Source organism: Schistocerca piceifrons, chromosome X, assembly GCF_021461385.2.
Source record: "Schistocerca piceifrons isolate TAMUIC-IGC-003096 chromosome X, iqSchPice1.1, whole genome shotgun sequence".
Classification (NCBI taxonomy): domain Eukaryota; kingdom Metazoa; phylum Arthropoda; class Insecta; order Orthoptera; family Acrididae; genus Schistocerca; species Schistocerca piceifrons.
In genome coordinates this window covers 439223772-439241684 of record NC_060149.1, presented here as the reverse complement: position 1 = coordinate 439241684, position 17913 = coordinate 439223772, and the positions used below count along the sequence as shown (strand labels likewise).

Genomic DNA, 17913 nt, shown 5'->3' with positions numbered 1-17913 from the left:
ATATTTTATCTTTTGCGTGAGACTATTGTGGGTCACCAATTTTTTGAGATTTATTTTCTCTAGATATTCTGTGAACAGTTTTGTAAGATCCTTTTACATTAAATTATTACGTTTCCTACATGTTTAATAATTTCTATTGGAACACCGGCCTCTCATAGCACATTTGCTAAGTTCATACAGAAAATCTATTTTATATGTCTCATCAGGAATTACTTCTGGAATATCATTTCTTTGTTGTGAGTTACTTGTGTTTGTTTCATCCCTTGACTATAAAAACATTTTTAAAATCTTTGATTGCTTGTACAACTTTCTGTTGTTATTTACTATAAAGGCAGTAGTATTTTTAGCTCAATTTAGCCTTTTGCAAAGTCTGTTTTGTATTTGTTTTCTTCTGGAAGAATATATTATGGATGAAAATGTCCCTGGTGAATTCTCCTAATGTGTAGCTTTTGTTATGTCTGCTATCACTCTCTACGTTTTCCACCAAGAACTATTCTTTCATCTTTGGCTTACTTTTGCATTAAAACCTGTAATGTTTGTCTTCTAGTTAGATTTGTCCCCTTAATGATGGCATCAGTCCACTACTCCAAATATCCATTCACCAAGGCTAGAATGCAGATGTCCTAGGAACCCTTTAGTGGCAAAAGGGATGCTGAAAATATTACCCATTGTGCACAAGCTTAACAGAGGTGAAAGAGTCTGACTATGCTTGTGAACTGGTGAATAGTGTTGAACTCAACAGAGCTCTGTGCACAGTCAAGAGCATACACAATGAGAGTCATGGGAGGGCAGCTTCTCCCTTCAAGCACACACACATACCCACAAAAAGAACTCTGCAAACCAAACTTACATTCTACCATGAGACAGACAGATTTATCAATTTAGTATCAGACTGAAGGAAGCCAGAACAGACAATGAATATTGACTAAAAGTAAGTGTACAGTCAGCAAGATGGAGCATATGCTATGATGTCATTATGCACAGTAGCCAAGTGTTGGTGTTGAGTTTTGTACAGAATACATATGCTGTGTAAATATGAAATCTTCAAATTATTTGTATAATTTAAAATGCCTTAATCCAAATTATCATCAATGTTGTATTTTTGAAAACCTCATTATTCAGTGTAGAGTTTACAAGCTACTGACAACAGTTTTAGTAGTACTTCAGACAAAAACATCGCCTTTAAAGTAATATTCAAAATTTATGATTCACAAAAACCACATGTACTGCACATTCGACCCCACTAATTATTATTTGTTCTATAATTCATGTACCTTATTTGAAAAGCCTCTGGACATTTTATCTTTTCTGAAAACTGTATTTCTGAAGTTTACTTATTCAAAATTTTTGTTTTCAAGTTTAGATCTTGAAATACGATCCTTCTAAAAGTACAGTATTATTATCAAATAGCACAAATTTTTCTGTTTCTAAATATGTACAATTTTACAAGTTATGGTTTTGTGTTAGTTAAACAGTTTTTCAATTAAAAAGTTAAATTTCCAGAAATCTCAGTGTGAGCTTTTCTAAATCCCTGGGATAAAAGATACACCCAAAATTCTTCTACATAAAATAGAATCTATAATTTTTGCGATTTGAAGTACATGTCCATTATAATTATCTGGGCTGTTATGCCATGGTCGGTTGTTTAATTCTGAGTCAATTCCCAACGTTTCGTCCCTGTCTGCAGAGGACATCTTAAAGGGGGTCTGTAGCTTGATGGAAGGTCCAACACACCCAATGGCTCACTACTGACTGAAGTACAAAGAGTCAGTAGCGAGCCAGTGGGTGTGTTGGACCTTCCATCAAGCTACAGACCCCCTTGAAGATGTCCTCTGCAGACAGGGACGAAACGCTGGGAATTGACACAGAATTCATCAACTGACCATGGCATAACAGCCCGGATAATTATAATGGACATGACATTTCCGGCTGTGAAAGTCTACATTTTAGATTTTAAGTACACAATGTTATTGTCCTAGAAAATAACTTCATACTCTAATGTACATATGTATTAATTATCAGTCCTGTCTTTTATGCATATATTGATAATTTAATAACTTAGTATTTTAAGTTTTTGTCATTTAGAAAAACGCTGCACACAAAGTCAGTCAGACTTGGATGGACATTCATTTTAATTATGTTTATACAGGCAGTCTTAGATATGCTTTCATTATGTACAGACCTTATGTTACCCGGTCCATGTCTAGCATTTCAAGAGTAAAGTCAATATATAAAAGTTCCATGTCAGTGGTCTGTAAAAAGCCAAAATTGAGTGTATTTACACATATACAGTCACAGTCTATCTACAGTCACACGAAATCACTTGGAAAAACTTCAAACAAACATATATTGAATTCAAATGACATATAATTTCCCCTTGTTTGTGCAATTTAGGCTCATCATAGTTTCTATATGTTTGCTTATCTGCCATCTTACAAATGTTAGGTTTTCCATGTAAAAGCTGATCACCACTAAAAAAGACAGTGATTACAAATATGCATAAATGTGAAATCTATTTTGATGATGTTAAGCAAAGTCATTTAATGTTCATTCAAAACGCCTAGCAATCACCAACTGAATTCAGAAATAAGGGTATGACATCCAAGAAATCAATTATAGCTGAACAATAAATTTACTTTTTGTCTGACTCCATTTGGAATACTTTGAGTGAGTTGTGTATACCACTAAAAGTTCATGAAGTATGAGACTGCTGTGAACTGGCCCAGTCATTTGAAAATCTTTTTATTGCATGTTGCTGATGTTATGAGTATATATGTGCAAACCTTGAAACACAGAGTTAGAGTGGGCCATAGCGTTGACAAGGAAGCTGTTTCATTTACAAATACATAAGTTACAAGAAGGAACATTAATAAAAACCAATAATTCTGAGACATGTGTCATTCATTGGACAACACACTATTTCCACAATATGAATGCTGAATACAAAATACTGAGAACAATACCTCCAATTTTGGAAAAAAAAGGAAAGAAACTTCTTGGGCAGGCAGCTGGGTTCCACAAAAGATCAACAATCACTTAAGATACACACAGAGAAAAAATCAAATATTTGAAATTATATCAGGAAAGAAAGGGAATTACAAAGATTGGGTGCAATATTTCTGAGACACTGAAAAGTAAATAATAGTGGGAGACCTATTACACTGCCTGAAAAAGGTGTTAAGCATTAGAAGGGGAAGAGAAAACAAAATTAAACTTTGCACATTGAGAGGGTATGTGATTTTACTTGAGCTATTAAAAAATAACTTTTCAGCAATAGCCAGCTTACCATTATGATGTTGAACCTGCTTTGACCTGGATGCATGTACCCATTTGGTTGGGATAGGTATTGTAATGCCATTCATTTGACTTCTTAAGCAATCTGGCCCATGACTCTTTTAACTGTTCCTTGATATCCTTGATACTGGCACTTAGAAAGAATTGACATTTCAGCTGGTCATGCAAATGTTCTATTGAGGAGAGATTTTCGGGATCTTGCTGGCCATGGCAGTACTTCATCATCCCTCAGACAATCCTTACACACATGAGCATTGTCCAGTTGAAAAATGGCACCATGACACTGTCACATGATAGGATCTAGAATGTCTGTGACATATTGTTGTGCTGTCAGAGTTCTGTCAATCACTACTAGCTGTGACCTGAAGTCATACACACTGGCTCCCAACACTGAGATGCCAGAAATAACACTGCTGTGCCCCTTCAAAACATTGGAATAATGGGACTCCTCTCCAGATCACCACCACACTCACCAACAAAGGTCATCTGAGGTAATGCAGAAATGTAATTAATTGCTGGACACAATGTGAAATCATTCATTAGAAGTCCAAGCTTCCCGGTCACAGCACCACTCCAAACACAGCCATTTGTGTTGTGGTGTTAACAGTGAACTACACATGGGATGGGAATTCCCAGTCCAGCTGCTGCTAGTATCTGACCAATTGTGCAGGATGAGACAGAATGTTGCATGGAGTCTATTACTTGGTCTTGGATGCCAGGTACAGACGTCCTTGGTGTGCCGTAGTGTTCAATTTTTGTGGGGATGAGATGTGGTGAACCAGTACCTTGACAACAGCTATATGTGCTCTCATTTCCCCATGCAGTCCAGCATGAAACCACTGTCACATTTAAATGCCCCACAAATCTGGGGTTGCACGGTTTGTCCAGCTGGCTAAATAGAGACCCACACGCGGACCCCTTTCAAACTGTATGGTTACTGATAACACTGTCCCATACAAGTATGTGGCATCTCTGTGTCTTTTAATGATCACCCTACATCTGACAATCTTCATGTCCCTTATGTACAATACTAGGCCTAGTAACAACACTAGACATGAACAATGCTACTACACTCAGGTGGTTGTTTTATGTCACAGATAATTGCAACTCTGGTCCTTTACATACCTACTATGATGTGTATGTGTACAAAATTACATTGACAGCCAAGAGTGGAAATGTGCTTGCACTGGTTTCTAAGGAAAGAAGCAACTATTGTGAATGCTGTGGTGAAAGTGGGTTTGTGCCAAATGCGTTACTAATATTTAAATCTATGATTAAATATTGTGATCATACTGATCATAACATTAATTAATCCACCATCTGCCTATGCTCTTTGCATTGTTGAAATAATTAACAGATTGTCATGAAAACATAGTTTGTTTTATGAAGCCATGTAAAAATTACAGCTGTACACTCTAATTAAAAACAAACAAGTAAGGATTCAAAACATTCAAAATTGATAGTATCTGTACTGTGTATCAGCACACAGTTCTTAGATCACCTTCATATTGTATTTAAAATGCAATCAATCTAATTTATGCCACACTGAAATAGTATTTCAGAAACACAAATATTACATTCAAGCTGGATAGTTGATTTGCAACACAAAAGAACAGTTTCCTGTTATAAAGTCCAGTAGGCCTCTCATTACACACATTTTTGAGCAGACAAGGAGGATTAACTATTGAGATAATGATAATAATTCATTGTCAGTACACAGGCCAACTGTACCACGGCAGTGAGAGTAATAATGTAAGAAGGAGTGATAACTGAAGCGGTCTTAAGACACAAAGAATGGCTATCAGCCATAGTGTCACTAACATAAGTGGATTCAGTCTTATGTTACAGGTGTGTGCCATTTAAGGACCTATCATATTTATGGTGGGTAGTAGTAGGGGTGTTCACCCTACCTCTTGCAGTACCATTGTGCATAGTTACTTTCTTCCCCTTCGCAGCTCGCGTGACATCTCTTCAACTATAACCAGAGCCATTTTTTGTGGATTCTCAAAATTATTTCATCATTCATCATCCATCACAAAACTAGTGTGGGTTTGCCTACTACCCTCTACTCACATCCCAGTTGTGTAAGATGGTATTCTTGACCGAAGCTGCAACTATTCAGTCGAGTAGCTCCTCAATTGGCATCACAAGGCTGAGTGCACCCCGAAAAATGGCAACAGTGCACGGCGGCCTGGATAGTCAGCCATCCAAGTGCCGACCATGCCTGACAGTGCTCAACTTCGGTGATCTCATGGGAACTGGTGTATCCACTGCGACAAGGCCATTGCCTATACGTTTATTATATAGGACTGTAAATACCGACTAACCATATTGTCGGCAGTAAGTAATGGAGAGCAACAAACCTGTATTTGTATACCACAAAATTATCCATCAAGATGGTTATGATGCTAACAGTGTGAACATCTGGATTAGAAACTGGGATTTACTGATTGATCCCCTTAATACTCATAAAGATTTAACTGAGGCTGTGTCTTCAGTCCTTAGTAATATAGTTTTGCAACTATTAAATATCAATAATGCATGCTCAGCTTCATGAACACCAATATTTTTCAAATGGCTCTGAGCACTATGCGACTTAACTGCTGAGGTCATCAGTCGCCTAGAACTTAGAACTAATTAAACCTAACTAACCTAAGGACATCACAGACATCCATGCCCAAGGCAGGATTCGAACCTGCGACCGTAGCAGTCCCGCGGTTCTGGACTGAGCGCCTAGAACCACTAGACCACCACGGCCAGCACCAATATTTTTCTCTCATAAGCCAGCACAGAAATTTTTTTTCTAAATTTTCTAAAAACTGCCATTCCCTGTTACCTGTAGCATAGACTCATAGCCTCAGCAGCTGCTGTACCTTCGTCTAATAGGGAAGCATTAGCTACTTCCATGCCTGTGAGGTCACATACCATTGTTTGGTAATTCAGCAGCCCTTCCAGTCTCCCCTGAGCTACTTCTGGCTGATAAGGTGTGTACTGTGTGGTCCTATGAAAAAGAGAGAACAACTGGCAATCAGACTGATATGTTGGAATCCATTTATCTTTCTAATAAACTAAAGTATTTTAAATAGTATGTGTGTTCTCAAATACATACCAGCCAGGATTTTCAAATATATTTCTCATAATTGTGTGAGGAACACAACAATTATTGTAACCCATGCCTATATAACTACGCCACACTTTGTTCTTGTTTGCTATCTCCTGGATACGTTTTATTAGCTCATATTCACCTGAAATGTAAGTAAATATTTGGCAGTGATGGTTTTATAGTGATATCACTGAAATTAATATATTTGCATTTATATAAAAGTATAAAACATCAAAGCATTCTTTTCAATACTGATACATATTCTGCTAAAGTGTGCAACACCAAAATTTAATTTACAGCATGGCTACTTGATTTTAGCCAACAGATACTGAAAAGGGGAAACATTCATTTCCTAACTCTGTTAAGATGCCATCTTTTTCTACTGGTTTAACTTGAATAGATTTACAAAATTCGGCATTTCTCATTGCATTAAGCTTACAAACAGGATTGTGCTGTATATACTTTACATAATGAAGTAACCCCTGTCGCCAACAATTTGTAGTTCAGACTTGTGGATCTATGTACCATAATTTATGATAATGCTGGAAAAAAAAAAAAAAAAAAAAAAAAAAAATGTTGCTATCAATTTGATTTATACAGATCATTTTTACAGAAAATGGTTAACTCTGAAAATGAAATTAATAATGGCAGAAAAAGGAGTAGTAACTTTGTTTGAAAATGGAAAGTAGTTAAATTGCTAAGAGAAACTTTAAAACTGACCCTTAGGTCTTGTGCAAGTATAACTTCAAAATGTTGTAAGGAAGTAATAAAATGGAAGATATATATGGTAAAAAATATTTTGATAGGTCTGCACAGTGTGGCAATAGTGTGTGTGAGAGTGAGTGTGAGAGAGAGAGAGAGAGAGAGAGAGAGAGAGAGAGAGAGAGAGAGAGAGAGCACAAAAATTGGCAAAGGCAAATAGATTTATTGTCTGGTGTGACAGAACTCAACATTACATGTTTTTCATTATCACATCAGTGATTTACTTCTTATTACCCAGTACTGTCATGGCTACGAATACAACAAAAACATTCCCTCTAAGAGCTATAATTATCTGAAATCACGCCTGAAAATGGAAATCAACTTGTCCAGCACTTTCTCCTCAACAAACAGATTAACTTTGTTATTCTCTCAACATCCTCAACATCTATGCTAAGCTTCTCATCTTACAACTTCCTTCATTGATCCCATCACTGTAAGGGTTACTTTGTCAGAAGAGAGATAATCTGAGGTGACACAGTAAACTGTCAGGAGGTTGTGATGCAAACAGGCTCTAAACCAGGGGTTTTCAGACTGTGCATCACAGCTCCCAGAGGCATCGCAGCCTTACAATGGGAGTGTAGTAGTGGTTTTACAAAAATAATAATTTGGTTAATTTGCTTTCTAAGCAAAGGAACAATATGTGCACTGGTATTGATTTCTTTCGGGCTGGCAAGAAAGTAGTGATACAGTGACAGTGTGCTGGATTGCAAATATTACTACACAACTCATTTATTTTTATTAAGTAACAATCAGTTTGAAGGTTAGTTTTGTTGAATGCAGATAATTTTACTTGTTTATTGTCTTTTGTGATGATTTTTGTCTCTATGTCAGCATGGATAAATTTTTAAATGTAAGTACAAAATCTATTGTGCAGCTCTAAAGACATGAACAGATGAAAATTCAGGAGGTATGAGAATAATTACTCAGCTTTTGGTTTTACACGTACTACAGTTGGACATGTTGAATGAGCCAGTGTATCATTTGTTTCACAGTCCTAGCTGCTGAAAGCATGTTTTGTAATAAAATGAAATGACATTTGGAGTCAAATCACAATACTTTGGCAAACAAACTATGAGAATACCTTTCCCACAATTTGAAAGACATGGAGAAAAAAGAAAAAAAAACTTTCACCACAAAGTTATGATTCCTGCAAAGGCTCATCTTTCACTTCACAAAGATGCCTACTGTGTAGCAAATAGCAAGAAACCTCAAAATATAGTGAAAGATATTTTATTTCATATAATACATGAGTCAGCTGCTAAGCAACTAGCAAATATGCCTTTGTAAGGCAACATTATTAGTCATTGAATACTTTATGTGGCCAAAACCACTAATAGTTGACAATTAATGGTTGGAAAAACTCCAAGGTAACGGTGATTTCGCTACTCATCCAATGAAGCCATAGACAAACAATGATATGCACAGGAAAATTACTCTTGGAACAAAAGCAACAGACTTCTTTGAAATACTACACTCTTTATTGAAGAAAATAATATTAATTGGGAAAATTGTGTAGGCATTTATACAGATGAAGACCACAGTGTGGCTGTCTTTGACATTTATGCCAGATTGCAAGCTCTTTGTACACACTTCCATTCACCAAGAAACACTTGCATTATAAAGCATGAGTCCTGTTTTTTCATGAGCTTCTTCAATCAGTGATCAAAGTTGTACACTTCATTAAATGTCTGTCACTTAAGCTAAGGTGTTTTCAGCAAATGTGCATTACTATGGCAGTTGAGTACATGTCCCTAATTGATTACAGTAGCTCTTGCTAGCTTTCGCATCGGGCTCTTTGAAAATGATTTATGAAGTTAGGACTGAACTTTACTTTTACCTTGTTCAACAGAAATATTTCCGTGAAGTTCATAGACAGTGACTACATTTTGATGCACGTGTTTCTTTGTGAAAGCTTTTAAAACTCAGTTTATGGAAGGTATCCCTTCAAGGTAATGAGATCAACATTCTGTAACTGTCACACAAGATTTCAGCTTTCAGGTAGATTGTGGAAGAAAAAGTTGGATGATAAAGATATACATTTAATTTTCCCTGCTCTTCACATGGTTGTAGAAGACAATAACTTTCAGCTGAGTGAAGAATTGAAATCTGTGTTTATTGACCATTTAAATTAACTCACTGATTACTTTCTGAAGGACATTTTAAAACAAGTTAATCAACACAGTGAATTAAAGCTCCATTCAGTACAGAACTTACATCAATGCTTACCACTGAGGAACAAGAGTCCTATTGATGTATAATACATGTGAATTGGCAATGCAGCGAATCAACATAAACACCAGAGTTAGTGGCTCATTAGGAAAACTAAGGGGGACTATTGAGGTCTAAGAAAGTGCCAAGTGGCAGCACTAGGAGCAGAGCAGAAGTACATAGAAATATGAAAATAGAAAGGGAAATGGTTAAAACAAATATTGGAAGAGATAGTCTTAAAATCAATCAACAGGAATGTTAAGGAGCACAAAGCTGTAGTGGTAGGAGCAGATAAGGGTAAGGTTTGCTTGCAGTAACATTATCGCCCCAGAAAATCGAAGTAAGCTAAATGTACTTTATCCAAGATTCCAGCCATCTGCACCAAAATCAAGACACACAAACCAGAATTTCTGGTTCACCTCATTCTTAATTGTATTGGTAACCTGGCAGAACCTGCTGCCAAATTTGTTCCTAACATCTTAAGACAATATTTTGTTTATCATGTCATTTACTCAATTTCAAGTAGCAAGGTGCTCATTGATAAGCTTCAGAATAAAGCAGTTCCCACAATCTGCTGCTTAGTCTCTCTCAATGTGAAAAACTTGTACACAAACATACCTATCAATGAAACTATCAACATTATTGTTGATAATCTAAGAAAGAAGAGTGCACTCATTACTGATGAAATCGATGAGCTCGTATTTCTCCTTAGAATCATCTCATAAAACTATTTTTCTTTTCATACATATATGTATAAACAAAAAGGCACTAGCAAAGGGGAACTGTTTAGCTGGCTGTTGAGCACACATTTTTCAACAACTCATTAGAGAACAAATACTTCCAACAGCAATTACTCAGTGATTGGTTGTGTGATTGATTGAGTACTTAGCATCCATTTAGACCCTAATTTAGTACAACATGAATTAACTAATCTGAAGGATACCACCAAAGCTAATGGCTATAATGTCAACCTAGTAGACTAGGTAGTTTGTCAAAAATAAGCAAATTTGAATAACACAATCAGTTCTCATAGTACTCCTTCAGACTTCAGCTATGTCACTTTACCTTTTTGGGTGACACATTGTATAGACTAGGCAACTTCCTCAAATTGCATCATGTTAGTCTCTTTCTACATCTGCGATAGGATTCAGTACACGTTCGTCCACAATGAACAGCGAACTAAAGATTTCTTCTCCAACTCCAGTATGCATAAGCATACCTGTGCCCATTGTTCCCTAACACGCAGACTGGTAGTTCTGTCAAAATAAGATTTCAAGAGCTCAATGTTACCAAAATGGATGCAAAAAAAAAAAAAAAAAATCCTCAACTGTAGAATATCTTAGTACTAGTGGCCATTGTGAACCTACTCTTGACACCCTCCAGGTTTTACACTGTGACCCTAAAGATAAAGAACTATTCTGGAATAATTTGAGATAACTAAATTCCTTGAACATTCTAAAAGTTGTATATCTCAATGACCAACTGGTGATAAGAAATCAAGTTTTTTGTGACTACAATATCAGCTTTATCAACATTTGAATAAGTGCACAATTCTTCGGTACACTTAATCCTGTGTTCAGCGTGGTTTATGACACATTCTTGTTTTTGCCCCTATTTACCTTTCTCTACAGATTCATTATTTCACAACCCTGCCTCGTTCCTTATATCCAATTCTTTATTTCTTATTCCACTCCCCCCATCCTTCCACTCTTCTTTCCTTTCGGCTATCAGGTGTTTACTTTGTTATTCAATAGTTTCCTTATGCTGTCATTAGCTCTAGCTTCAGAGCATTTAATTTTGTTTACTTTATAATAACAGCATTATATATTCATATATTCCACTTTACTTTGTTCCCCTTCTTTTTAATTATTATATAGTTTAAGTTTACCTTTATCATTATCACTGTTTATGTAAGATTCAACCTGTGTATTCCTTATTATTTTATTTGTATTTATTTTAAGCATTTCCCCTTCTATTTTATGTATTCATATGCCTTTGTACTTCTTCTCTGCTCTCATCACCACCACTTGGCACTTTCTTATGGACTTCATGAGCCCCTCTTAGCTTACCTAGTGATCCACTCTGGTGGATATGTGGAGTCACTGCATCGCCTGTTCACACATAATATTAAATGTTTGTGATCGCCTTCCTATATTTGCACCACTTTAAACTTCCACTTGTTGAGTGTTTACTATTATTATTCCTTAACACGCACGAACTTATATCAATTCTGAGCTCAGTAAAATTTTTAACATTTTAATATAACTTTACTCATCTTACCATTCTCAACCAGCCTCTTGGTCAAAACATGATGGTCACGTATTTTGTTTTAATCTTATGTTATTGAGGATTTTCATTATCTTACTAATGCTGCTTTCACTGTTTTAAGAAAAATACAATAATTTTCATACCTCACTATTAACCCAATCTTGGTAATTGTTGGTGCCAGATAGATTCATGTAATTCCATGTACCTAATAAAAACTATTTGGTTATTACTTGCAGATAAGCTGAAGGTGTGTCAGTTGACTCATATTTATACATATATTTCACTTGTATCTCTGCAAATTTCACCCTGCAGTTTTGTTTTCATGTAGCTCAGTTGTTATGATGTAAGTTCTCATGCGTTATGTGCTGTACAATAATATAATTTTGTAGGTACATTCAGTGGAATATGTGGATACTGTCTGTTTATGATGCTGGATGACAAAGTATAGGTATTTGTGCTTTGTGGGCTACACTACTTTTTCAGCTCCATCCCCACCTTGTTGATAGGTGTGTGCTTTTTTTTTATTTTATTAAGCATCCATTCACCAATTCTTTGATGTAGGATATAGCTTACTTTTGATTCAACAACATAAATAATTTTAAGCATATAATACAATACAGTAAATTGTTGAAATAAAATACAATAAAATAATAGTACAATCTAATATATAGTCCAATAGATAAAAAAGCAATTTTTCATACATAATAAGATAGAGGAAATAATTTAAATTTATGTCAATGGATATTCATTTACAGTGTAATGGCATCTCACCTGCAAATGTTTTTAGAGCCCTTTCAATTTTTGTATTTCCTTTATTGTCTTTATGTTGTGGGGAAGTTTATTGTAGAGTTTTTATCAGTTTTTGATGGTCCATTTTGTCTGAGAGTTGTGCTTGGATGCTCACTGTGAAGGTCCAGTTTTTGCCTGGTGTCATATGCATGGACTGCTTGATTTGTACATACTAAGTTGTTTTTAGCCACTGAAATTTTCTGTATGTAACCACCTACCTCAAGCATGTATAGGCATGGCAGTGGTAGTATCTGGAGTGCTTTAAAATGAGTTTGCAAAAGTTTCTGCATGTAGTATTTTCAGTTGTGCTAATAATCCTCTTCTGTGCTATGAACCAGCTTCTGCTTATTGGAGAAATCCCACCAAAAATTATCCCATATCACAGCAGTTCTTCTGCTTGGGCATAAATACACATTTTTTAAACATTTCTTTTGTTGTATACCTAACAAGTATTTTTGTGCTGTAGCATAACGTGCTCAGCTTCTTGCTCATATAATTGATGTGTGTGATCCACTTCATGTTGTCCTGAACCCATATTCCTAGAAATTTTGCTGAGTTTACAATTTATGATTGTTTATTAAATAGATTTATGGTGGGGATTAGTGGATGTTTGTTTTGTGTGGTATGATGGTGCATTGCAACAGTTTTCTCTGTGTTAACAATAAGAATGTTAGTGGTGAACCATTCTGCAATGTGTGTGGTACAGTTTTGTATTTCATATTGTTGTTCTGTAGCAGTTTTGCCTTTCATCAATACATTTGTGTCATCCACAAATGTTATATATTTTAGGAGTTGCTGGATGACTAGGTCATTGACAAATATCAACAACACTGCACCCAAAATAGAACCCTGGGGCACGCTGTACTTAATTTATTTTCTTTTAGATTGGTAGCTGTACATAGTGTTTTCTTCCTGATGCATGATTTCTACTATCTGTTCTCCACTTTTCAGGTATGCTTCACCCATTTGTGTGCCAAGCCTGTATATTGCAATTTTTCAAGAAGTAAATTGTGGTCCATTACACCAGAAGCCTTTGCGAGGTCCTGAAATATTGTTAATATGTGCTCATTCTGATGATACGTGTTCCTTCTGGTCTATTGCAGACAAGGCTTCATTAACAAAATCAAAAGTGGCAGTTTCTGTTGGCATGAATTTTCTGGGTTCTTACGCCAACAGTGATAATTTCCGGGCAGTAAGTGATATGTGTACCAAGTTTGGTTGAAATACGTTTTCTGTATACATATTTCAGTTCAGTCAATTTAGTAGTTGTAAGATGACAGTAGTTAGTTTGTATAACACAGTTTTTTAATAAACTATGCAGATATGTACTGTAGAAATCCCTAGAAAACTATGTAAAACCACATTGCCGATTATTCAAAATGTAAACATTTCAAACATTCACAACATTTAACATGATTTTCAAGATGTATGGAATTGGAATTTGTAAATAAAGGCCATTGCTCTACCTAAGTATTTTATCTGTAATTTTCATATTTCAAAAGTGGTTGTGAAATTTTAGATATGATCATACTTTCATATAGGAAAAAATTAATATCCAACAACATTAACTACTTAAGGTATTTTGTTTGTGCTGACCTTGTTAACACACTTAAAACTCCATGAATATTTAATCTTTATTATACGAAGTCTGTCTAAAAAGTATCCGACCTTTGATTTTCCCATGCAAGACAACAGTGTGGTGCCACTGTACACAGTAAAGTTAGAGAGACCTTGATGCGCATGCATGAATTTTGTCCTCGTCTTCCAGTGGGTCAGTTGCTGTCTGTCAGTCACTGAGTGAGGTGCTACACAACATATTCATTGGATTATCAATTCTCTCAAGATAACAGAACATGTTGAGCAAAGATACTGCAACAAATTTTGTCAAAAGCTTGTTGGTTCTCAAAGCAAAACAATTTGTAAGATTCAGTAGGCGTTTGGAGAAGATGTGATGGATGTAACACAAATTAAGCAGTGGTTCAACTGATTCAAAAATGGCCGCACATCAGCGGAGAGTGACCAGTGTTCTGGCAGGCCCCAAACTGCTCTGAGTGCAGCTGTTGTTGAGAGGGTGCAAAATTTGGTGAAGGCAGATTATTGTTTGACTGTGCGGGAGATTGCCCAAGAGGACGGAGTGAGTAAAGATTCTGCACATGCAATTTTGCATGATGATTTGATGAACATGCACCGAGTGGCTGCGAAATTTGTGCCCAAGTTGTTGTCACTGGAACAAAAAGACCTCTGTTTTGACATTGCACAGGACGTTCTGGACACAGGGAATTACAACCGTTCGCCAACCGCCCTACTATCCAGACATGGCTTCTTGTGACTTCTGGTTGTTTCCAAAATTGAAGATGTCACTGAAAGGATCCCGTTTTGAGAGTAGAGAAGAGAAGATATAATGCGAAACATGACAACAGAGTTGAACACCATTCCAAAAGAAGACTTCCAGAGGTGTTTCCAGCAGTGGAAGGATCGGTAGGCGAAGTGTGTGCAAGCACAAGGGGCCTACTTTGAAGGGAATTAGGGTCCCAACCCCATCAGGTATTCAAAATATTTTTTCTGGCCAAACGTCTGATACATTTTAGCCAGGCCTTGTAAATCTGTAAATGTACTGATGGCACTTATGTATACAGTATGTTTGTTGTTTATGTATTTAAGAGCCACTGCCAGGCCAGTTTTAAGCCGGACTGTCCACAATAGTTTTGATGCACAGTGCATGGCAGATAATTACGAAAATATATAAAAAATGTTATCTACTGGTGTTTCATTCCATAGTTTGTGTAAATCCCTGTACCTCTTGATTATGACAGCATGCCACCTATGACAGCTATGTATCTAAAAATTCCTACATACTCCTGTAATAACCTGATGTTCTAAAACAACTTTCCTTATATAATAGTACGAGCCTATGAGAATTCAATGTTTCATCAACAATGAGGTCATAAAAAACCTGGCACAAGCTCAGGAATGGGGAAGGAAACTGGCTGTGTCCTTTCAAAGGAACTATCCTGTCATGTGCCTGTTAGCGAAATCTGCATGGCCAAAAATGGAACTGAAACTTTGTCCTCCTGAATGCAAGTCTAGTGTGCTAACCACTATATGATCTCACTTGGTATTTAGTTCATAGTCATTAGTGGACATAAAAGTGTATCCTGTCCTCCTGGTATTTTTAAAACCATTGGTGTATATAATTTTGGTACTTGTGGATAACAGAGAGAAAGATGACCTTATGGAAATGAGGTAAATCGAAGTTATAGGACATTGGGATAGATCTAGCTGAACCTTTGGTCAGCATGCATAAGAGGTGGGGGTGTATGAAGTGATCCAGTGGATGGTAAAGTGTGAGCAAAAGATCTCTACTACATACAGTCGAATTCCAATTTGAAGCCCTACTCAAGGTGGAGTGTCGGGGTTGCAACACCTGAGGAGGGAAAAGAGTACAATTGTTGAGGTGGTTAGGGCACTGGCTGGCATAGTAGGCCATGCCAAAACCATAGGGGTAAGACCCCAGACTCAACTAAAAGCATAATAGAATTGTTAGAAAAGTGCTTGTGGCAAATCTTCCTCACAGTCATGAACGTGAGCTAGCAGTCACAATGCTGATAGTGCTGCCGAATCATAAGTGGCACTCCTAGTCCAATTGCAATGAAACTAGCTAGAGCCCTACGGAAGTGCAATAGCGTGGAATCATCTGCACTCAAAGAGGTATGGCTAAGAAATTAATGACCATTCAGTTTCTACAAGCAGTTTAATTTGAGCCATCAGATGTGGAACAATTTTAGCATTAACAAGTAGGTCAATGAAGTGGGATTGCACAACTACTTCAAAAGACTGGGCTCCCAGGGAAATGTCCAAGTGGATCATGTTGTGGCAGCAAAAATTTCTAACCTATGTTGTGGTGGTGGATGGTGGAGAGGGGAGGAGGAGAAATGAAAACCATGGCCCTGGGCCTAAGACTTGACCCTTTTTATGGTGCCTTGAAGTTATTACAAATTCACAATGTTCGGATACAGCACTATAGTGTCCTGCTTGATTCAGTCACATCATTTAAATATCTGGGTGTAACATTGTAATGAAATATGCAATGGAACAATCATGTAGGGATTGCAGCAGGAAGGTCAAGTGGCCGACTTTGGTTTAGTGGGAAAATTTTGGGAAAGCATTGCTCATTTGTAATCGAGACCACATACAGGATGGAGTTCATGAACTGATATCTGTACCAAATACACGAGTCATTTTCATAGAGGGCAAGAGTAACCATGAGTCCCATGGTGTCCACAAGTCCATTCAGAGCTATAAACACAATTGTGATACTGAAACAGTGCCCTGGGATACACCACTCTCCTGCAACTGTGGTGAGCTGAGGTATGTTCAGAATCTAATCCAGTGCAATCAGTAAGAAAATAAGTTATAGATAAATGGTAGTTAAGTGCTACAGAAGTCCCAGCTGCATAGTGTGGTCAAGATATAATGGCACCAGGCAGTGCTGCAGAGCCGTAGCTTTACGAAAGTTGGAAACTGCAATGAGATGGTGGCATTGAGGAAAATATCTATCTTTCTCAGCATTCTTTCTTTTGATGTTTAATTAAAAAATGGGCCTTTTCCCACAACCATTTTAAGATTACGAGACTGACCATTGAGAGAGGGTGTTTTAATTGTAAATAATTTGCCAACAGTCTCAGATCATCTTCGCAATTTCATTAGACCACCATGGAACCAGCCTTCAGTAATGAAACAACTTCGAGGATGGGTTAACTACATCAATGGTGTCAGTAACACATCTCGAAGATGAGGCACAAGTGATGTTCGAAACGCAGGTCTGCCGGTACGCCTTCTTGAATGCCCGAAGGGTGAGTCAGTTTTTAGAGATGGAATAGGAAAGAAAGGACTACCGGAAAGAGATCACTGTTACAAAGATCATAGTGGTTGGTTGGTTGAGGGTTAAGAGACTACACAGCAAGGACACCAGTCTCTTCATCAAGAGGTAGTTCATCTCAAGTTAGTGGCATCCAACAGAAATGTGATCGGATAATGAAAGTACGTAGGAGTGGTGAAATTGAGGCACTGAAGGAAATATTGATACCAGAGTACACTTTTACAGAAAAGTAAAAGCACAGGGATTGGTCTTGTATGTAGGTCAGAGTAGATTGAGGGGCCCCCTAGGGCTCATCAGTGACAAAAGAAACCAGTCCCGCATCCAACATCCTACCAATCCTATTAAGGCAAAAGACAGTTATGGAGTAAATAATGCTTTCTACTCAGGAGATTCATAATAGTAAAAGTGAGAAGGCTAAAAACATCAGTTGGCCTATTAATAAAAAAGAAAATTGAGAGAAATAATCACAGCAGTAGCTGTGTGGGGAAAGGCAAGTGTCCTCCAGGGCTCTGCATGTGACATGAGCTGTCCTTCTCCCTCTGATCCATTATAGTATGAATATGCAAAAGTGTGAACAAATTTTTAGTGGATCTTCATTTACTATGTGGTA

General features: G+C 36.9%; 1 protein-coding gene across 2 annotated transcripts in view; it reads right to left on the bottom strand.

The window, feature by feature from the left end:
- Positions 1–17913, bottom strand: part of LOC124721337 (glycine dehydrogenase (decarboxylating), mitochondrial) — a 308726-nt gene that overhangs the window by 151290 nt on the left and 139523 nt on the right. For both annotated transcript variants that reach the window (XM_047246255.1, XM_047246254.1), the window contains exons 3-4: positions 6404–6539; positions 6131–6295 (exon numbers count right to left, since the gene is read on the bottom strand). In XM_047246255.1, coding sequence (XP_047102211.1) covers positions 6131–6295; positions 6404–6539 — 301 coding nt within the window. The remainder of the gene's footprint in view (positions 1–6130; positions 6296–6403; positions 6540–17913) is intronic.